Source organism: Mus musculus, chromosome 15 (genome assembly GCF_000001635.26).
Source record: "Mus musculus strain C57BL/6J chromosome 15, GRCm38.p6 C57BL/6J".
In the NCBI taxonomy this organism is placed as follows: domain Eukaryota; kingdom Metazoa; phylum Chordata; class Mammalia; order Rodentia; family Muridae; genus Mus; species Mus musculus.
The window spans coordinates 82,989,103-83,011,450 of record NC_000081.6 but is presented as its reverse complement, the minus strand read 5'-3'; the positions used below and the strand labels follow the sequence as shown (position 1 = coordinate 83,011,450).

Below are 22,348 nucleotides of genomic sequence, written 5' to 3'. Positions count from 1 at the left end.
GTGGCCAGGGTTTTTAATTAGCTCCTGCCCTGAGATGAGGCCTGTTTGTCGCTCCACTGTTGGCAGTGTGGTGCCTGCGATGAGGGGGGCGTCCAGACCGCCTCCCCCTGACTGTCACCCCAGCCCTGCGCTTTTCCAGTGGAGTGACCGTGTGCTCTCTGATTCCACTTGCCATTTGCGTCAGCCTTGGGGAGTTTTTCAGAGCTGGCTTGGTTCAGGCATCCTACCTAGAGCCTTCTATGCTTCCCGCTGCCCACACCGCCCTGCCTGTCATCCTCCCTGTCAGGACGTTTAGCCTCAGGCTGACCTCTTCTTAAATTCCTCAGTCCTGCCTGCCTGATCTACTTCTGCCTGGAGCCCTCTCCTGTTCATGCTGAGCACACTTGGGTCCTCACATTTCTCCCCTCTACCCCTACTCGGAGCTCCTTCCTGAGTCCCCGAGTGCAGGATGCTCCGCTGTGGTAAAGCTGCTACAGATTGCCCACCTCTCCTGCAAACGTAGAAGTTCAGAAGGTCAGCAATCCAGCTGACAAAGGGTGTTCCGCAAATATGGGGGTTTCAGAATGCCATCAAAAGTGCCTCCCCTTCGTCCCCTCCTTTAATCTTTGCGATCGTCTTGCCGAGGGGTGCTATTGCTGAAGACATTGGAGCTGGAGGGAAAACTTCTTCCTTCAGGCCCTGGCTGGCATCCACTTGGGGCCCACTCATCATTTGGCCTCCAGGTCCAGGCCCTGTCTCCCCAGCGTCAGGCACTCTGCCTGTGACGATGACGGCTCATGGTGTGTTGTGCCTTTGCGGTTCCGTTAGCTTCAGGCATCTCTCCCTGGAGAGGGTGGGTGGCAAGCCTTGAATGATTAACTTTTGTGCGGCCCCGTGACAATTGACAATGCTTCCCGCCTGCTGGGGTCTGTAAGGGAGGGAGAAGGGAGAGCTATTTCTCCTCAGCCTTGACAGCCTTGACTCCCTTCTCCCCACAGAAACAGATATCAGTTCTGGGCAAGCACACTGCTAAGACTTGTTCTGGTCTCAAATCCACCGTCGGAACCACAAAGCCTCCAGCAGAATCTGTCTACACGGTGAGTCCCAGGGTCCTTCTGCCTCTCTCAGACTTGACCCGGCACCTGACTAGCTGTGAGGTATTTTTGTGTCTCAAGCTCCTAATCTGCAAAATGGACACAATAATTCTACAGATTAGATATCTTTCTGTCTCTCTCTGTCTCTGACTCTCTGTCTGCCTCTCTGTCTCGCTCGGTCTCTCTGTGTATCTCTCTGTGTGTCTCTGTCTGTCTGTATTTGTCTATCTCTGTCTCTCTGTCTGTCTGTGTGTGTGTTTTGTTGTTGTTGCTTTTTTTTCCCTCAGACTGGATTTCTCTGTGTCTGGTTGTTCCAGAACTCACTTTGAAGACCAGACCCACCTCAGAAATCCGCCTGCCTCTGCCTCCAGAATGCTGGGATTAAAGGGGTGTGTTTCCAACATCTAACCAAATTAGATATTGCTACAAAGGTGAAAGGAGAGGCGATGTGTGGGCCCCTTCAGGAACATGAGGCAGCCAAGCAAATGCTGGCAAGGATGAAGAAACTTCCTTCATCTGACCAGATTATCCTCCAACCCAGCATGCAAGTCTCTTCCTCCTTCTATTGCACAAGCTACCTTGAAGCAGAAACAGGAAAAGTCACGAAAAGAGGAAAGGGCCAGGCGCCGTGCCACACCCTTGGGTTTTTGCTCATCCACCCACTCCCTTCCTCATTTACCCCTCTGTCACAGCAGCACTCCACACGGGATTGTGCGTGTCACATGTATTCTCCACCCCCACCCCCTACACAGCTATACAGTTCTCACAGTTACAGGGGAAGGGCCTGAAGAGGCTGTGGCTGCCTGGTCACCTGGACAAAAGACTGTCCCTGTGCGCTGTGTTGCTTACAGTTTGTGAGTAGTGTACCTTCAATGTAGAGAAAGGGAAGGCTTTGCTTCCACTGTCAGCCATAACCGCCAGGCTCCTGGCTCTAGGCCTGGCCTGTTGGGTAGCCAAGTCCATAGTCTGAAGGTGCTTGCCAGTCATCACGAGAGATCTCGCCACAAAACCCCACCCAGAGCAAGATCAGAATTCGGCTATGTTCACCGAGGGTGGGGTGGGTGGCAATGAGGCCAAGGAATGTTTCTCTGGGGGCAGCATTGACAGCTCTAAGAACAGGACAGTTCTCAAAGGGCCCTCAGTTGCTCCTCCCCGGGGACTTCCCGCCAGCTGTTGCAGCGTATGCCACCCCAGACTCCCCCACATTCTCTCTTCCTTCCCAGTGACTCAACCTCAACGCTATGAGAGATGATGGTGTTAGCTGCTACACGTGAAAATCAATCTCTCTCTTTCAATCAATCTCTCCCTCCCCCTCCCTCCCTCCCCTCTCCATTTTCTCTCTCTTCTGAGAATAAATTCCAAGGTCTTGTACACGCTAGGCAAGGAGGAAGTGCCGCACCACTGATCAGCACCCTCAGTCCTGATACTGCTTTTATTTTGAGGTTTTTGTTTGAACACCTGTTGCCCAGGCTGACCTTGAACTCCTAACCCTCTCGTCTCCACCTCTAGAGTACTGGAATCACAAGCTTGAACTTTACTGTCCAACTGTACTTCAAAAACTTTAGAACGGCACAATTAAGAAAAAAATGATCTATTTGATTTTTTGGGGGGGGTGAGGGTTTCGAGATAGGGTTTCTCTGTGTAGCCCTGGCTGTCCTAGAACTCACTTTGTAGACCAGGCTGGCCTCAAACTCAGAAATCCACCTGCCTCTGCCTCCTGAGTGCTGGGATTAAAGGCATGGGCCTCTCCCCTGACTCCACAGAGAATTTTTAATTGTTTCACTAGTGTTCTGTTTTGTTTTTTAATAATTTGCTTAGTTAAAAAAACACTTGTCTGAGGCCTGGCAAGGTGGCAGTTAAGGGTGCCGGCTGCTCTTCCAGAGGACCTGGGTTCGATTTGCAGCACTTGCAAGGCAGCTCACTGCAGCTGTCTGCAACTCCAGTTGCAGAGGATCTGGCACCCTCGTACAGAGATACATGCAGGCAAAATGCCAAGGCACATAAAAATAAACAACTCTTTTAAAAATATATTAACTTTTTGTCTTAGGGAGATTAGTCTTAGGGAGAGTGTGTGCTTGCCCCAAAGGGCATTTGGGGAGGGCAGGGGAAAACTTATGGAAGTTGGATCTCTCCCACTCTGTGGGCTTTGGGGTCTGACTGAGCGCCTCAGGCTCAGTGATTGGCTCCTGTATTTTCTCTCCTCAGCCGTTTCACTTGGCCCTCGATTTATTGTTCTATAGTCTTCCTTATCTCTGACTATCATTTGTATGTACATATATTCGGACTTTTCTGAACTCTGACTTGTTGGTTGTTTTCCCTGATGCTCTGCGCATACTTGGGAAACATCCGTTTTATCCGTTTCCAGTGAGGATCCCTTATACGTCCATGAGAGCCAGTTTGCTGATCATGTTGCTAAAATATTCTGTACCCTTGTCGATCCCTATTGATTTTCTTTGTCTATCTTATTGGCTGTTAAAAGAAGTGAGTTCTCTGCCGGCGAGACTGTGGATTTATGTATTTCTCCTCCTAACCGTGTCTGCTTCGCTTTCTTTCAAATGCAGAGGGTCTCACACGTTGTGACGTCAGAGAAGCTGTACCACTTCGGCTTTGTGTTCAGAAACCTGACCTACTAGGAGTTTTTAGAGTGGGTCAGAAGCAGAGCCTTGTGTTTGTTTGGTTTTAGGCGGGGCCCCACCATTTTAACTCATGCTGTTCTGGGACTCGCTGAGTCTACTGCTTAAGCCTTCCAAGTCCTGGTTCTGTGGTGATTAATACGGGTCTAGTCACACAGCGCTGCATTTGCGGCTCCCAGCACACTGTGATACCTTCCGCCTTAAATTCCTCATCTCCGAACTGTGTCTGCTCTGGTCACCCTCCCCCTCTCTACAGACCACAGAACTCTCCAGGGTGCCTTTTTTTGATGCCTCTTCTTTCTATTTTTTTATTATTTTACATTAAAAAAAAAAATCTGTGCATGTGTGTGCCTGCGCAGACCATCTGTCTATGGGAATGTGGAGGTCAGAGGTCAGCCTTGAGCACTGTGTTCGATTTCTACCTTAGTTGAGGCAAGGACTCCTTGAGTTCATTACTTCATCCTTCAAGGCTAACAGCCTGTACGCTTCTGGAAACTTCCAGGGATTCTCCTGTCTCTGCCTCTCATCTCACTGGAGCAAGGCTGGACTTACAGGCTATGCACTAGCCATGCCTTCTAGCTGGACTTATGAGCCATGCCTGCTTTTACATTGGTTCTGGAGATTTGAACTCAGGTCCACACACGTGTGGGGCAAGTGCTTTCTTTACCCACCCTTCTGCCCTCCCCTCTCTTTTGTGACTGGCTAGTCTGCCTGTTACCCTTCACCAGAGCTTCTGTCCTCAGTCTTGTGGTTATATCCAGCAGGCAGTTCTGGGTCCTTGGGTCCCTTGACGAGAAGCTTCTGATAGTGTCCCCTCCTCCTTGATTCTAGAACATTCCATTCTCTCTTGATCCTCCCCTGACTCATTGCTACACCTCTTCAGTCCCAGCTTACTGCTCTTCTGGAACTACGGAACCCTAATCTCCAAGTGTTGGTATAGACATGGGGCTCAGGCCTGGGGTCCTGGTCCTCTTTTATCTACACTATCCAACCCCAGTGGTCTCATGGGAAGGGTTCTAAACACCACCTGTGTCTGGAGCAGCCTCAACTTACGTCTTAGACATCAGAGAGCCTTGGACCCAGCTCTACCAGGAGGTCCCATCCACACTTCTCAATCAAACTCCAACTCTTCAGGCCCTGGGTGCCTCCTTCTTTCACCCTCACCCTGGGGGATGCTGGCTGTCCCCTCAGTCACTTGGGTCAGCCACTTGAAGATGTTCTTTCTGTCATCACCTGCCTTAGCTATCGCTGTGATGAAACACTAACCAAACAGCAGCTGGGATGACTGCTTCTACATTCTTAGTCCTTCACTGGAGGAAGTCAGGGCAGAAACTCAAATGGGGCAGGGACCTGGAGACAGGAGCTGATGCAGAGGCCATGGAGGGATACTGCTACTGATTGCTTCACAGGGCTTGCTCAGCCTGCTTTCTTGTAGAACCCAGGACGACCAGCTCAAGGATGGCCCTGCCCACAATGGGCTGGGCTCTCTCCCATCAATCACTAATTAAGAAAATGCCTTACAGCTGGATCTTTTGGAGCATTTTCTCAATTGAGGTTCCCTCCTTTCAGACGACTCTAGTCAAGTTGACTTAAGACTAGCCAACAGACACATCACCTAATCTTATCCACTGGCCGGCCTTGCTTCAGGCATATGTAGCTTTCCCTGTTTCAGCCTCTCCTGTCTCTTGGTGGCGTTCCTGCTGTCGCTCTCTTCAGGTGCCTATGTTCATCCTTGTCTGTCTTCTGCCTGGAAGCAGCCAGAGCCGTTGCATTAAGCCATTGATAAATCACCCTCTGCTTAGCACCTTGGTGACTTGGAGACTAATCAGCAGCAGTCTTACTAGAGAAACCCAAAATGAGGAAAGGAGCAGGGACTCCTGGGAGTCGTCACACTGGGAGCAGGACCTGTGAAGGAAGAGGAAGGAGGGCACTGTCTTAGTTAGGGTTTTACTGCTGTGAACAGACACCATGACCAAGGCAACTCTTATAAAGGAAAACATTCAAATGGGACTGGCTTACAGGTTCAGAGGTTCACTCCATTATCATCAAGGCAGGAAGCATGGCAGCATCCAGGCAGGCATGGTGCAGGAGGAGCTGACAGTTCTACATCTTCATCTGAAGGTTGCTAGTGGAAGACTGACTTCCAGGCAGCTAGGGTGAAGGTCTTAAGCCCACGCCCTCAGTGACACACCTATGTCAACAATGTCACACCTTCTAATAGAGCCATTTTCTGGGCCAAGCATATACAAACCATCACAGACACCATGGAAGTAAGTACCCTGAGCAGCTACATAGTAGGGCTGTCAGGAATGTTCAAGTCTCTGAGCAGGATGAGGTTGCTCAGGTCCCAATCCCTTCCTGTTCCTGCACATGGAAAAGCAATTCTTTTCTTTCTTTTTCTCTTCCTTCCTTCCTTCCTTCCTTCCTTCCTTCCTTCCTTCCTTCCTTCCTTCCTTCCTTCCTTCCTTTCTCTCTCTCTCTCTCTCTCTTCCTCTCTTTCTCTCTCTCCCCTCCCTTCCTTCCTCCCTCCCTTCCTTCCTTCCTTCCTTCCTTCCTTCCTTCCTTCCTTCCTTCCTTTCTTTCTTTCTTTCTTTCTTTCTTTCTTTCTTTCTTTCTTTCTTTCTTTCGTTTTTGTTGTTGTTTTTCGAGACAGGGTTTCTCTGTATAGTGCTGGTTGTCCTGGAACTCACTTTGTAGACCAGGCTGGCCTCAAACTCATAAATCCACCTGTCTCTGCCTCCAGAGTGCTGGGATTAAAGGCGTGCGCCACCATGCCCTGCTCTCCCTTTCTTTCTCTTTTTTTTCTTTTTCTTTTTCTTTTTCTTTTTCTTTTTCTTTTTCTTTTTCTTTTTCTTTTTCTTTTCTCTCTCTCTCTCTCTCTCTCTCTCTCTCTCTCTCTCTCTCCCCCCCTCTCTCCCTCCCTCCCTCCCTCCCTCCTTCCCTCCCTCCCTTCCTTTGTCACCACATTTGGAGAAGCACTTCTTGAGACCACCCTTTATAAGTTCCCATCCCATCCAGGGTCAAGATCAACATCCCTGTTTATAGCCTCTGAGCTGTCACTGTCGACTATCCAAGAGGCCCTTCCTATACTAGTGTTCTTCTTAGATAGCCCTTTCCAGTATAGTATAGTGTATATAGTATGTAGTATTTAGTATACCTTATACTATAGTATAGTGTAGCATAGCATAGCGTAGTATAGTATATAAATGACAACCTCCTCTGACCTCTCTCTCATGGCTCTCCAATGTCTTCATATCTGGCTCCTTTTCCTAAATGATTACAGTCCCTTCCCCACAATCCCCCTCCTAGTCCTGTACAAGCCCAGCACCCTGAAGTCTGCTCTGACTTTCCAGAATATCTTTGGTTATTAGGCCTCATACAGGACAGGGTGAATGCCCATAGCCAATGTGGGGTGTCAGGGATATTTAGAGATCTCCTGTCAGCTCTGCCTGGCCCAGTGTTCCCTCCAGTGCCTCACTGTTGTCCTCACTGATGTGACTTTTCTTTTTCCTTAAGATTTATTTATTTGTATGTGCATTGGTGTTTTGCCTGCATGTATGTCTGTGTGAGGGTGTCAAATGCCCTGGAACTGAAGTTCTAAACAGTTGTGAGCTGCCATGTGGTTGCTGGGAATTAAACCCAGGTCCTCTGGAAGAGCTACCCAGTGCTCTTAGCTGCTGAGCCATCTCTCCAGCACCCCGGAAGTGACTTTTCTAACACTTAGATGGGAAAATCTTCCCCAGAAGTGGGTTGGTGACTTCAAATGTACCAGGTCCCCAACCCAGAACTGCAATGTTCTTTCTTTACTAAATACTCTTCCTTTCTAAACTGTGACCTCAGAGCTAGCCCGTGACCTCAATGCCCAAATGCTCTCAGAGAATGTGGCCCAGGTTCAGACAGCTGGTTTTGCACTGTCCTAAGCCAACCTAGAGGTTAGCCCCAACTCTCCCACCAGGCTAATGAGCATTTGTAACTGTCCATTGGGCAATAGGAGGCAAAAGGTCTGTCTATAGGACCTGAGACAGACAAGTGACCAGGGAGCGCCAAGCCCAAGAGAGCCCTAGCGTGGAGACATTCAGATAGCCCAGTCTAATCCAGTGTAGCCCTGCAGTGCAGAGTTGAGGCAGGCAGCTTCTCCCACCATACCTGATCCCATTCCTGAGGAAGGCCAGGAAGACAGAGCGGGATCGGAGGTTCAGAAGTGTCCTGCTGATAACGCCTTACCCTGCATTTCCCAGCCTGCACAGCAGGTCATACCCTGAATGCAAATATAGCCAGCAGGTCAGGACCAGCAAAGGTTCCACTCTGCCGCAGCTAAGTGAGCGCGCCCTTGCCTTTTGGAGCACAGACACCAGGAACAGGGTGCCCTTCCCTTTTTTTTTTTTCCGTCCCTGGCTTCTCTGGGCTTGCACCTGCTGGGGCAGCCCCTAAGAGTGGACACATGAGGGGGAACCACCTGTGATGTCCAGCTTTGTCAGGTCTGAGGAGGGTTTAAAAGGTCACAGTGTGACTGGACAACATGTCCCGTCCTGTGTGCTGAGAGGAGGCCAGGGCTCTGGACAGGCAGAGACCCACACTTGTCAGACCAGGCCTTGGAAATGAGGCAGATTGGAAAATCCTCTCGCAGACTCCACCCTGTATCTGGCTCAGAGATGCTGTGAACAGTCCTCAGGACATCTATACCACCCATGTCTGATGCCCTTGAAGTTAGGGTCTCCCAAGTGCCAAATGGTTTATTACAGGGGTTTTCATGTGTGGCTACCTCTGGGTGCTTTCTTCCCTTCTCCCCTCCCACGTCTCCACCCTCCTCCTGCCTCTGAGCACCACCTGTCTCTCCAGCCTGCCTCACCAACCCCTGCTTGACTGTTGCCAGGGAAACCGCCTCCTTGGCAACAAGCCGGCATCCATCTGACAAGTACACCAGGGAAGGGAATGCTTCTGCCTCTTGCTTGGGCCGTTGCAAGCTCTGTTCTAGAGCCCAGATATACCCCAGCTGGGGTCACAGAGAAGGGGAACGTTGTGCCTTCCCTAGTGACCATCAAGCAACTGTATATTAAGCAACTACTATTTGCCTAACTTTGTGCAAGGCTCCTTATGTGCAAGCTCATGTTTATTCATGTGTTGGGTCTGCAGGACAGATGTGATAGTTTCCGTTTTGTGGATGGGGAAACCGAGGCACAGAGAAACAAAGAAGCTTCCTGTGGTTGCAGATATCAGAGCCAAAAACCGAACCCGGTCTTGTCTGTCTTCAAAGCCTGGTTCTTCTCACCATCTTGGAATCTGTGGTTTGGTCTCTAAAGACTCTAAAGTGAACTGGCCCACAACACCTAGTAAGGTGTTCCCTTGCCAACTCTCATTTGGCGGTATTCTTGGTGTGCCAAGTCCAGCTATAGAGTTAGGAGACAAACCAGGCATGGTCCCTATCCCCAGGAGGGTCCCAAGACTGAAGGTTATGGATGTGCATTGGGGAGTGGGCTACTACAGAGAGCCCCAGGGGAAGTTCTCTCTCTGGTCATGGATTTGCAGGTGGTCAGAGGGGAGAGTGGAAGCATGCATTTCCATTAGAGACTGAGTGGAGCTTAGCTAGCCAGAGAGGATGGCTGAAGGGATGAAGGGAAATGACTGGGAGAGAGAAGCATGTACTGGGCTCTGGAGTTGGACTCTGGATTCCTCCAGCGAGGCATAGGATTGATGGGTGAGGAATGAGAGCCTCTCTTGGGTGTCTCGGATGTCTGTGAGCCCAGGATGGGTGATGAGGAAGAGGAGACTTGGAAGGTGGATGGCTATCTCACCGGCAGAGTCTGAACCAGGGAGTGAGTGAGGGCTGAAGTTAGCAGGGGGGCCTGAGTGTTATGCAGAGGAATCCCCGCTGCTAGGGCCTCAGGGACCTAAGGACCAGCAGAGATGGTCGACAAAAAAGGCGTGTCCTTTCACCAGCCAGGTGCAAGTCTGGACAGAGTCCAGGGTTGATGGTGGTGCTTGAGGAGAAGTTGTGAGGTACAGACAGAAGCAGCTCATCGTACAATTAGGACAGGGACTTAGGTGGCTTATGACTGACAGTTTTAACGGTGTGACTGCTCACAACATGGGGACAGTGTGTGTGTGTGGGGGGGGGGGGGCATTGTCCTCCCCTGGGCTTCCACAGCACATCAGGTTAACAACAGGCAGGAAGGATTGCTCCAGGAACCTGGGGACGGCCTTTCTCTGTACCTGCCACTGACCCCGGTACCCTATTTCCTGCAGTCCCTACAGCGTCGAGAGACGGAGGTCTACGCCTGTATGAAGGAAGAGACTGGAAGCCCTGTCTTCAGCCAAAGCCCAGCCACCAAGGTATGCCCTGGGGCTGGGGACCCTGGAGCCTGGTTCCTTCTGTCTTACCTTCTGACCCATGGATATGCTATGTGAATTTAATAGACCAGAGAATTGGACCACCTGAAGTTGAATGGCCCCCTCCCCAGAAGCTGCCCTAGTGGCCTAGTGGACTGGGAGCTTTGAATTTGCTTGATGCTGCCTGCATGCAGCCTGGGAGGAGATATTTATCATTCTGTGCTTGAGTGTCCTGGCCAGAGTAACCCTCACCTCCCAGGCTTGCTGTGAGGACAGATCACTGTGCTGAGAGGGCTACCTAGGACCAAGTGTGCACTCACACAGTGTGGTGGCGATTATACTTAATGCTGGTGAGCACTGTGCCAGTTGACTACACTGGTCAATCAGGTGAGAGCATAAGGCTTCCTTTCATATGTGCGCTAGTGCCAGCTCTTGCTGGCCTGCTCAAGACGGCCATTATAACAGGGCCCTGGGCTCATTCCTTAGTCACACTTCCTTCTTAAACCTCAGTTTGCTCATCTGTAAAGTGGGTGAGTCATATTGACCTGCGCTACCAGCGTTTTCCAGAATCCAGGAGTAACATGAGCACTGGAGCTTTGAACTCTACAGGGCAGCGGTGTGGTCCAGCTGGTGTGGGAGGCCTGCAAGGTGGGTGGTCTGTCTGTGAGCATGCTGGAGAAGCTTCATGGAGTACAAAATCTGGTGCTCTGCCATTCTCAGCCCAGGCTGGAAGTGTTTGTTGTTGACTCTCTAGGTCTAGAAACCCTGAACTAGTCCCTAACCGGAAGCACTCCCACCCTGGACCACTGAAGATTTGGGTTCCATCTCAGTCGCTGTCTATACAGGATTAGGTTCTGGGGTGCTAGACAGGAAGGTGAGGTACCCTGCCTTCTGGGAGCTTACTCTGTGGGAATAAACTACTGACTCAGAGGGCATGCAGAGATATTGGTAGGCCAGAGGGACTGGTCCTGTGGAAAGGTCAGGTTAGGGGGAGGAGAAAGGAGGGCTCTCTGGTCCAATTAATTAATTAATCAATTAATCAATTAATTAATTAATATGTCTGGCTGTAGTTTCCCATCCCTCCTCTCTTCCCAGTGTCCTCCTCTGCCCCCTATACTACCCCTGGTCCTCTTGAGATCTTGAAGTATACCTTGTAAGATGAATTCCAGTAGCTAGGTGCTGCGTGGCTGCATGGAAGAGCTCACATTCCGGACCAAAGGAAAATCATGAGGGAGAGGCTAGGGGAGCTGACTAGGGATAGCCTGGTGTAACTGGAGGGTGGAGGGTAGGTATGGAGAGGCATGTCAGGAGACGAGGTGGGTTTGGGGACAAAGGCCATGTTTCTTGTGGAAGTGACTCTTGGGAAGTTCTCTGCCTGCCCCCTCGACCAAAACTAAATCACTACAAATTCAAAGCCAGGCATGGTGGCTCGCGCCTATAACCCCTCCCCACTCCACCCCCACAGCACTCAGGAGGTGGAGACAGAAAGATGGGATAAGTTCAAGGCCAGCCTGGGCTACACAGTGAGTTCAACTCAACAAACATTGGTTCACATTTGTTCTTTTCCTGACTAATATTTTCCTCTCTTTTCCCCTCCCTCTCTCCCTCTCTTCCTCTCCTAGGAGAAGCTGAATAGATTTGAGGATGACAACGAATTTAACCTTGTCTATGAAAATCTCTAGAAATTCTACAGGCTCCGAGACTTGTCTTGAATTAGGACCCCAGAGCCACAGCTCTTGTCTAAGGACCTGCTTTGGGTCAGGAGTAGGGCCTTCAGGACAGGCCATCATCACCTTACCTGCACAGCAGGGCTTTCCCCATCTTGGCCTGGTCTGCTCTCACATTCTGCATCCCAGCCTGAACTGTTAATGTCTCTGGGATTTTGCCCAGGCTGTTTCTTCCATCAGGAAAGCCATTCCTCCCCTGGCCATTTCTCCATGGACAAAGTGGTCCTCAGTCCCACGGGGCTCTTGTGGATCGCATCTCTTTCCTCTTCACCCCTTACTGCCACCCCTGCAGAGCTGTGTATGTGGCTGTCGTGGCATCGGCCTCCCAATTTGGTCCCCAGGCAGACGTGGTCCTGTGAGGACATAGCAGGACCCCTGTTAGGGCTCTGCCTGGCCACTGAGTCACTCCAGCTCCTCGGCTAGCCCAGAAGCTTGTACAGGGTGGGCACATGCTGAGTGGACTGGCTAAGGAGAGATGAAGAATGGGCATCAAAGAACTGCACCAAAGCTGACTGGCCCAGGGCCAGATATGGAGGCTGCGGATATGGCAAGCAGAGATGAACCAGGACCAGGAGCAGGGAGGTTCCATACATGCTGGTGAGAGAGGAGAATCTCGGAGCGCCCCTCCCCCAACGAGAACCCTGAGCTAGTTTCCAACATCAGCATGTGTGGGCACACACCTCACCGTGCCTCACCCTAAGCTCTACAGGCCTCTCTGTTCCTTATTCTACTCTTAGACCCAGTTCCCCCAGTTCCTCTTTGTGGCCTACTCTGACCCCACCACCTGCAGCTTCATGTTCTTTTCCTCTGTCTTTATTAATTTGCTTTTGGCCCATCTCGCCTCCCCTGAAGACAGAGAGCAGCCTAGCTGTCTTTCCTCAGTGGTTCAGCTGTGTGGCTTGCTGCTGGGCCACCCCTGGGTAAGTGGGCGAGTCTCTGTGCTGGAGAAACTTGAGCCAGGGTGGACCAAAGCTTCCCAATGCCTCTCAGCCTTTCTGGCCTTCCAGGAACTCATTCAGGGGACCCCTCATTCACTCTCCAGACACCCCTATAAGGAAGCTGTCTCCTTGGAAGACAGGGACTGAAGGGCTCCTCTCCTACCCTACTCCCCCTCCTCTTAGCCTGCCTTTCCTTCAGCTTTCCCAGAGCTTCCAATTTAGCTGTGGAAGATAGGCCGATCTACCTCCCCATCCCAGGCTGCTTCCAAAGTTCCTGAGATGTTCTCATACCAAAATCCGCATGCACGCAAGGAATACGGAGGTGTCCACGAGCAGACACACCTAGCCTGGCCCAAGCAGTGTTGAGCAGCAGAGGGGTGCAGAGGAAGGCACAGATGCTTCAGGACATGAAGTTCAGAAGCTCCTGTGTCCTTGGACAGTGGCGCCAGGCTTTTCTGGGCCCAGTGGGTGGCTTGTCACCTACAAACCTAGTTCCAGGCTCTCCTCTCGAACATCCAACAATCAGAGCTCCTCAGAGGCTGCCAGGATGAATGAAGGCCGAGCTCCTGGAGGCTGGCTTGATGAATTCCAGGGCTGTGAGGACGGGGAACTGTTTGGCACAGAGCTGCCTCCAGGCTCCTGGCTCCAGCGGTCTGAGATGAAGCTTAGCGCTTAGTGCGCACTGGGGTGAAAGCCTTAACCAGCAAGAACTTGCCGTTTCCTCTCCTACCTCCTGAGCTTTACATTCGGTCTCTGGATGACCTGGCTGGGACTGAGGTTTCTTTTAACCCTTTTCAGGGGAGTGAGGGAAGCCAGATGGGACTTCATATTGTGCCCTGGCTCAGGACGAAGGACCCAGGTCTCCCAGCAGCCATCCCGTTTGTTCCCACTGCCTCTTCCCTACAAAGCAGCTGGAGGAACCTGATAAAACATGCATTGTTTTGTCCCTTTCCCATGAAAATGCCTTCCGTAGTTTCTACTTTACTTGGAATAAAATCTCAGCTCCTTGCTGTGGCCTAGGAGACCCAGGAAGACTGACCCATTGCCTGCCCTGGAGACACAGACAATGCCAGAGTGGTGGCTGCTGAGTGGTGGGGGTAAAGATGCGCAGTGGGGAGGCCAGAGGTTACCCAGGGCTCTGGTGATCAAGAAGAGAGACTGGGAAGGAAAAGAGGAAGAGAAGGACAGTTTGGGGTGAAGGGTGGGCTAAAAGAAGGGTTTCCATATTAGGGAAGGTAGGGAAGAATATTTTAGGGCTCTCAGTAGTCAACAAAGAAGACTGAGCACCCAGTACACCCCCCAGCCCTGAGAGCCTGCAGAGGGGAACTGATGCAAGGATGAGGGGTGCAGATGGCAGTGACAAGAAGGGACCCCCGAATATGAACCCCTTGGGGAGAGGCTCTGAGTGGGAAGGAAGAGGAGAGGCAGGCTGGGTGGCCATAGGACCTCCCTTAAGAGGTCCACTTCCTAGCAGCAGCTCAGACTTGACTAAGTGTCACTGCCTGCTTGCCTTAGCCTAAGTTTCCAGCCACAACCCAGACCACTCAGAGTATTGTAGTACAGGCTGGTGCGGAGGTCCCTGAGCCCTGCTGAGGGTCAGTCGATGAGTGCGTGTTTCTTTGAGAATCAAACTGCTAGAGCAATGGGCAAAGCCTGCAGAGAGAGAGAGAGAGAGAGAGAGAGAGAGAGAGAGAGAGATTTCCTTAGAAAAACAAAAGTATTAACAGTTGTGTAGCAGCTTAGTCTTCTTGTGGGGACTCCTAACAACTGGAGCAGGGGCTGTCTCTGACCCTATTACCTGCCTTTGGGATCCATTCCCCCTCCTGCATCGTCCAACATTAGTAGAAGAGGAGGTGCCTAGTCTTACTGCAACTTGATATGCCATGGCTGGTTGATATCCATCAAGGCCTGCCCTTCTCTGAAGAGAAACAGAGGAGGAGTGGAGGAGGGAGGAGGGGTGTGGAGGAGGGACTGGGAGGAGAGGAGGGAGGGGAAACTACAGTCAGGATGTAAAATGAATAAAAAAAAAAAAAAAAAAACTAGAAGCATCCCTCTCAGGAGGCAGACTAGAGATAGGAGGAGGGATGCAGAGGGAAGGGGTGGTTCTGAGTCTAGCAGCATCCCTTAGAAGGGGTCCAGCTGGAAGAGTACTCAAGAGAGGCTGGCCAGATGGGGGAGGTGAAGGGGAGCCCTGGACTGGCAAGGAAGGCTGATATGACTATCTCTTTGGTGAATCTAATCCTTGTCCCTGCCTGGAGGAATTTCCATCTTTTTTTCTGGTCCAGGTTGCTGTCCCTCTGAGGTTTTGCTGCCTATTAGCTTCTTCAGAGTCTTAGGGCATCAGGAACATTTCAAGGGCTCTGGCACCCTCAGGCTCCACACCTTCAGCCTCTCCAAGAGTAGTAAGTGGCTGGAATCTGACGGCCCCTGCCTGCCCCCTCAGTTGGTGCCAGCTCCCTCCCCCCATCTTTACAGAAGAAAATCACCTCTAAAAACCAAACACAGGAACTAGGTACAAGAACTGTGTGCCCCCCTCCCCCAGAAAAAAAATGTCAGAGGATTCTGTGCAGCAGTTTCCATGGGAACATGTGCTTGTTATCAGTGATTCTTAGTGGGGCTAGAGTGTCCCTCACAGTCATTATCACAGGACTCTAGTGGGTGGCCGCTGTGGGGGGCGGGGGCTGCTTCAGCTCTTTGACCACTAGTTCTTACTAACCTGAAATCGAGTTACAGGCAAAACCTGCCTTTTTTCCCCTTCATCTAATTTAAAGGCCGTGTTCCAGCCTAAGGATGCCTCTGGGACTTCAGGGATGGATTTTTATGTAGTTCAATAGTTTTCTTGGCAGACAGCTCTTCCAGGAGAGGTGGGCAATTGCCTCAGCCCAGCCAAGCTGAGTGACGTCAATCTGTCCCTCCTAAATGCCTGGGGATGTCATTTGCCCACTGGAGGGGCCTCGTCCCTGAATCGACACCCCAGCCCTGGAGGCACTGACACAAGGCTCTATGAACCTCTGCAGACTGTGAACCGACTCCTCTGTGAACTGTGGTTATAATTACGGCCCCCGAGCCTTGATTGAGCGCTGGTTAACTGCTGCTTTCTGCACTTGGCATCGAAATGCTCACTACGCACACAAGCAGGTGACACAGCCACCGAGTGTGGTGAAACATTTAAACTCCAACAAGGTGAAGTTTGCTCTGATGCACCTGCCACCTTCCTGCCTCCATCTGAATCCCCTCCCTAGGGATTACCACCGAGGCCGCTGGGATGGCTTTTATCGCATCTGTACATTTGGACGGAGAAAGTCTGGGGTGTTTGTGGGAGGCTTCTGAAGAGCTTGTGCAGTCAGTCTGTAGCTGTTGTTTGCATTGGCTTTGCTCACAAAGGCCCACGTGGGGATCTGCCTAAGACAGTGTGTGGATGCAGCCAGACTCTAATTACAGCAGAGGACACAAGGATGGATGGTCCTAATTTAATCAGGCCCTTATCAATGGCCTCTTAGGCTGTTTACAATCTCTGTGTAAGGTATCACAGGGAACAGCCTCCTACCCCCACCTGGACTATACCTGCTGAGCCCTCTCTGTGGGAATGAAAGGGATTCCTCTAGCTTTCAGGGTGGAGGTTCACTGTGTCAGTAGGCACTGTCAGGCCCAGCATGGAGACTGTACTGATTTCTGTCTTTGGACTTTTTTTTTTTTTCTGTAATGTCTTCTCATGTTGGATTCTGAAAACAGACCTGCAGATTGGGGTGGGGGAGAGAGGCTGATCTCCCTGGCTTACCAGAGCAGAAACTATTGTTGAGAGAAACTAAGAAACATAACGAATGAGTCCAGAGGAGATAGGGCAACTCTGGACTGGCTCCAAGTGTGAGCATGTCTCCATCGATCTGGAATGAAGCCATAGGTAGGGGCGGAATAGAAGGAGCTATCCAGGGACGCAATGTTGGAGACACCCATGGAAAGTTGAAGTCTCTGCAGAGATGGTTGTATCCAAATTTTCCTTGCACCACCTGCTCTCTCTCTCTCTCTCTCTGTGTGTGTGTGTGTGTGTGTGTGTGTGTGTGTAAGAGAGAGAGAGAAAGAGAGGGAGAGAGAGAGAGAGAGAGAGAGAGAGAGAGAGAGAGAGAGAGAGAGAGAGAGAATGCTGTTGGTTTACATCCTTGGTAAAACAGAGGAAGGCCAGTGCAGGTCCTAGAGAGTTAGGTTTGCCTAGCAACCTATACCTGGCAGCTTGGACAGTGAGATCCCAGGCATGCCCTAGAAATTACCAGGCACAACATGCCTCGTAGCGTGAACCACCTCTCAGGAGCTTCATAATCCTGGATAATGCTGCTGTAATTGGCACTGCTCTGCCTTTACAACCCTCTCATTGCCTGAAAACTTACTTTGCAAGTGACAATGCCTGATGTCTGGGGTGGGTTTTATTATACCAATCTGTGGGCCCTCAGGGGCCCAGCAATCTTGCCTTCTGCACTCTGGACTCCTCATTCGCAGTCCTCGGTCTCTATGGATGGGATTCTGGCTAAGCTCTTTGCCTTGCATGAGAACATGGCCCCTGCATGATAGGCCTGTGATAATCTGGGGACTGATTGCCTCTTCAGATCAGATCCCTGTCCCCTTTCCTCTGTCCCTTTGGCCTCTTCTTCAGACCTTCCCCGATCCTGCACCCAATTAGTATTTCTATAGCTCAAATCTGACCATCACAAGCTCATTGCCTGCAGGACTCCATGGCCAGATTCATTGTAACACAGGGGACAAGATGGCTCTGTGAGTTAGAATGGTCCTGGGGGGAGTAGGTATGGACATGGCTAAGGATTGGATGGACACGGGCCTCTGGACGGCGTGAGACCCAGGGTTCATTCCTCTGCCAGACTCGGTCCTCTTTCCACCCATCAGTCTTTCAACATTTGTCAGATCTAAGTGTGTTCCAGGACCTCTGGGGGGACTGGGATAAGAAAAGATGGTCCTGGGCTGGGAGGTGTAGCTCGTTTGGAAGAGTGCCTGCCTAGCATGTACAAAGAAAGCCCTGGGTTTGGCTCCAGGTACCGTGACAACATACATAAACCTGTGGTCCCAGGGCTCAGGAATTGGAGGTAGGAGGACCAGAAGTTCAAGATCAGATCTGAGCCAATGAGATGGCTCGGTGAGAAAGGATGCTTTTGGCCAAGGCTGAGGACATGAATTTCCATCCTGGGACTCGCATCGCAGAGAGAACTGACTCTCACCAATTATCCTCCGACCAACCCCCATGTGTATGCGTGATGTGGAGTACTCACATCTGCACATGCACACTCGATAAATATGATTTTAACGTTTTTAAAGAAACTCAAGGTCTTCTACTACATAGTGATTTCAAGGCCTGCCTACCTATACACAACCCTGTCTCAAAAAAAAAAAAAAAAAAAAAAAAAATCCTGACTATCATCCTAGCTGTCATTGGTCTAAAGTCACTTCAAGTCTGACCTGTGGCATAGCTGCTGCTCAAAGATGCCCACCTCCGCACCTCTGTGTGCCCCCATGCTCTGCCAAAGGCCCCTCACCCCATCCTTGCTTGAAGAGCCGGATGCTCAGTTACCCCTTTTCGCCAGGGAGCTTCCCTAAGCCCCTCCCCCCACCAGGTGGTTCTTCTTCCTCCCTCATATTAAGTCAGTTCACACACATCCATCTCCCCCAGGAGGTCCTAAGCGTTCCAGCGCAGAGAAACCTTGTTTGTGCCTCTTTGTCTGCGCCCGGACTCATACTCAAGAGCCATTTGCTTAAAGAATAAATGAGTCCTTTCCCGTGCTTGCCTCAGTGCCTGTTCTTACAGAAGGAGAACGGTTTTGTTTCTTTTCTTTCTTTTTTTTTTCTTGTTTTTCCAGGAAGTGGAAATCGAATGCACGAAGAAGTGTAACCCGTTTTACATCTATGAGAATTGAGATGGGCGTGTTGGGACATCTACGCCACCAAAAAACGAGTCCCCGAAATGCAGGGGTTCCAGAGGCCTTACCGCTCTGCTTGGTAACCCTAGGTCCAGCCACAGAGGACAGGCCAGCAGCGCTTGTAACTCGAAGGCTCTGATGATGTGAGCTCGCAGACCAGATCAGGGGCCATGAGGCCTGCAAGTGTGGTTCTGTTAATTGCTCCCAGAAGCCCCTATCACTGCCAGGGGAAGCCTCAGACAGCTCAGCAAGGTCCCGACTGTCACCAGATGGCCTCTCTTCCTGCTTGGAGGTGAGGCCAGGCTTGCATGGCATAAAGGGTTTAGGATTCTCTGAGTTATCAGCTGTACTGAGTTAAGCCAGGGGGCAGAGGGTAGGAACCTGGAGACACCCTTCTGGAATCCCCTTTGTTCTAGTAGGCCCACAGCCACCCCAGAGTGGCGTGGGAGGCTCAGAGCCGCTCGGTCAGGATCCAGCCATGCCCCACTACCATCCTGCAGAAGTCCCTCGGCCAACTGCCTCTGTGGGCAGTCGCTCTGATTATTGTGTACTGGGGGTGAAGCCAGAGGAGCTGCTGGCTTCTCTGATGAACAGCTGAGCCCTAGAGAATGGCCATGCTCCAGAGCCAGGGTACCAGATCCAGAAAGGAAAAAAAAAAAAAAAAAAGCTGGTAAATGCGGAACTGGGATGCGGTTATGCCAGTAGAATCCAGGATGCACAAAGCCTTGGGTTTAATCCCCAGCACCGCATAAACCAGGCATGGTGGGACCTGTAGTGCCAGCATTTGGGAGCTAGAGGCAGGGGGATCGGAAATGGAAGCTACATAGTGAGTTCGAAGCTAACCTACGTCCACAAGAGCCTGCTTCAAGATAAAAAGTAGAATAAAACAAAAATTTACTGTGGCTAGATAATGCCATTCTGAACCTTCCCTTAGGCCTGTGTGTCTGGGGTGGTAGATTATCTCTGTGTCAAAGGTCAAAGTGAGGAAATGGAAGGGGAGGGGGCTGTCAAGGAGGCACTGTCCAGGCCAAGCTAGTGTAGCCCTGAGACTGCATTACTATTCCACACTGCAGGCACAAGCTGTCCTAACTTCTTTCTAGATTTAGGACCATAGAGACCTTTAGGGTATTCCTCCCTATACCATCCTGCTTTAGGGAACTCCTGGTGAGTATATGATTTCTTTATATAAGAATGTCCTAGCCAGGCAGTGGTGTCGCACGCCTTTAATCCCAGCACTTGGAAGGCAGAGGCAGGCAGATTTCTGTAGGCCAGCCTGGTCTACAAAGTGAGTTCCAGGACAACCAGGGCTACACAGAGAAACCCTGTCTCAAACAAACAAACAAACAAACACAAGACAAAGAATGTTCTAGAGTTATCCAGTAATGATACTTACACAGCCTTGTATTGTATGCTGAAGACCTCTGAACTGTACACTTGGAGAGAATAAAGCTTTTGGAGAGGGACTAGGACTTCAATACAGGGACACAAATCCAAACCACCCCTCTGTTTAGACACATTCTGTGTGTGTCTCTTGTCTATCACCCGCAGGACAGAGTTTGTCCGAGCATGTAAGGTGAGTGCACACACTCTTCCCTTGAAGCCGATGTTGCCCTTCTCCACTCCAGCCTGGCCTGTCCCTCCTCTTCTGTCCTTCCTCAGAAGGGCCTCTCTCAAACTCAACGCTGGCACAGGAAGTTCCTTCTACCTCATAGTCAAATGTCTTCTGAACTCCCATCTCATGGCAAGCACCGATCCCATATTACCAACGAAGAAACTGAGGCTACAAGAGAAAACAAGTCGTACAAGACAGTCTACCTATTGGGTGTTGCAGCTAAGTATCTAACCCCAGCATGAGTCTCAACCCATGATCTGGACCACTCTGCTGAGGGGCCCTCTGTACCCTCCCAAGATGTCTCCCCTGGGGGCCTGTGATGTTGCTTACACAACAGATGGGATTAAGTCTCTTGAGACGCAGGGATTTTGAGAGTCACAAATGTCTTTATGAGAATGATACATGGGCTGATTATAGGCTCAGGAAGAGGCAAAGTGGAGTGGGAGAGTGGGTTTGAAGATGGAGGGAGGGATCAGGGCCAGGGAAGGTGAATCTCAAAGGTGAAAAGAGTGACGGATGAAAGGGGTTCTCCTTAAAACCTGGTCAGGAGGTGTATGGCTGTGCACTCGGTTTCTTTGCGTTGATAATGCTTTGGATTTTCCCCACACTGTAAAAGAACGTGTGCTCTTTAAGCCTTGTTTGTGGAATTGGTAATAACAGCCACAGAAAGCAAACGTGCTTTCCCTTCTGGCTGGGGCTCATTGAGTCTTCTCACCCGGTAGCTGATGGCTTCCTGCCCTCTGCTGCCTAGAGATGTTCCTAGGCTCCAACTCTGGCTCTGGAGCCCATCTCTGCCACAGACACTGCTCACTCTGACCTTGGGCTTCTTCTCCTCCCTAATTCACTAGAGGCTTAAAGACAGGTACCATCTCTGGAACATGATGGAGAAGGAAATGGAGAGGTGGCGAGGAACAGTTAAATGGCCAAGTTCCCCTGGGGTGGGGGAGGAAAAGGCACTTGAGAAAGGAAGGCACTCCTGCTGAAGAAGCCTCTGGACATCAGCACCCATCTGAGATCCCAGAGAGTTGGACCTCCCTGGAGGGAGGGCTCTGCTTTAGGGAACCCTAAGAGCAAATTCCAGACCAATAAGAGCAAATAAATGAGGGGTGATTACTGACAATGGGAGAGGGGACACAGTGGGGTGCCTCCAAATAGCGTCTCTTCCAGTATGGTTTAAGTGCTTTATAGGTCATTAACTACTTGACAGAGAGAGCCTGACACTTAAAGCAACGAATTTGGCGCCTCTGCCAGGGAAAATCAATCAGAAATGAAGACGGAGCATCAGCAGCCTTAAAGATATACCGGGCAGGCAAACGGGATTCGATTTGCACATAATTTTAAAGGCCTCTCCATTGTGTAAATCGAGGCACACTGGTATTTGAGGTCATTTATAAATCTGAAACTAGAGTTTAGAAATACTTAGCCTTCTCCTTGGCGAATTTTCCCCCTCATCCTTAATGAAATATTTCAAAGACATGGAAATGTACAGAGACAAGCATAAACATTTAGGCTCACTGTGTCAAATAAGCATTTCAGCTACGGTGGAAGCATCTACATCTAGAATATACCACTTGTTTTTCTTCCTGCCTTGTTGGCTCCATCTTCTCAGGGAGACCTAAGCCGACCACCCATCCCTGCCCAAGACATCATCCCCACCTCTGAAACAGGAGTGCAATTACAGCCTCTTTAATTAACTTGGCGATTAATCACCAGCTGCTTGTGAAATAGCTTTCATTGTCCTTGTCCATCTCTGGATGGGGTGGGGGTGGGAAGGAGGCAGTCAGGGTGTGTGTGGGAGGATGGGACAGTGGGGCCCTGCTCAGAGCACCACGCTGGACATGGTTGGTTGGAAGGTCTACCTGCGAACTCCTAGCATTTAGAGGGCTGCCTCTCTTCTGGACTCTGGGTAGGCAGTGGCCACCAGGGGCCAGGATCAGAAATGAGCTGGAGGAGGTTAAGCCCCAAGAGAGCAGTGGGCAGCTGGGAAGGGAGTCTGTCCCCAGCAGCCTCAGGGCTTCTGCGCTTACTGTTCACAGATCCAAAGGAGCCTGTGGGTTGAAAAATATAAATGAGCCTGGTTTGGAAATTGGGTCTTCACGGATTTAATTGACCTAGGATAA

The 22,348-nt window shown here is 50.7% G+C and overlaps 1 protein-coding gene across 6 annotated transcripts in view; it reads left to right on the top strand.

The window, feature by feature from the left end:
- Positions 1-14,715, top strand: part of Nfam1 (Nfat activating molecule with ITAM motif 1) — a 36,662-nt gene extending 21,947 nt beyond the window's left edge. For 5 of the 6 annotated variants that reach the window (NM_001271412.1, NM_001271411.1, NM_001271413.1 and 2 more), the window contains exons 4-6: positions 978-1,076; positions 9,950-10,036; positions 11,656-14,715. In NM_001271412.1, the coding sequence (NP_001258341.1) occupies positions 978-1,076; positions 9,950-10,036; positions 11,656-11,715 (246 nt within the window). In that variant the 3' untranslated portion in view covers positions 11,716-14,715. Of the gene's footprint in view, positions 1-977; positions 1,077-9,949; positions 10,037-10,787; positions 11,032-11,655 lie in introns of those variants that run through there. The other variant, XM_006521486.4, reaches the window with a different exon arrangement.
- The last annotated feature ends 7,633 nt before the right edge of the window (positions 14,716-22,348 follow it).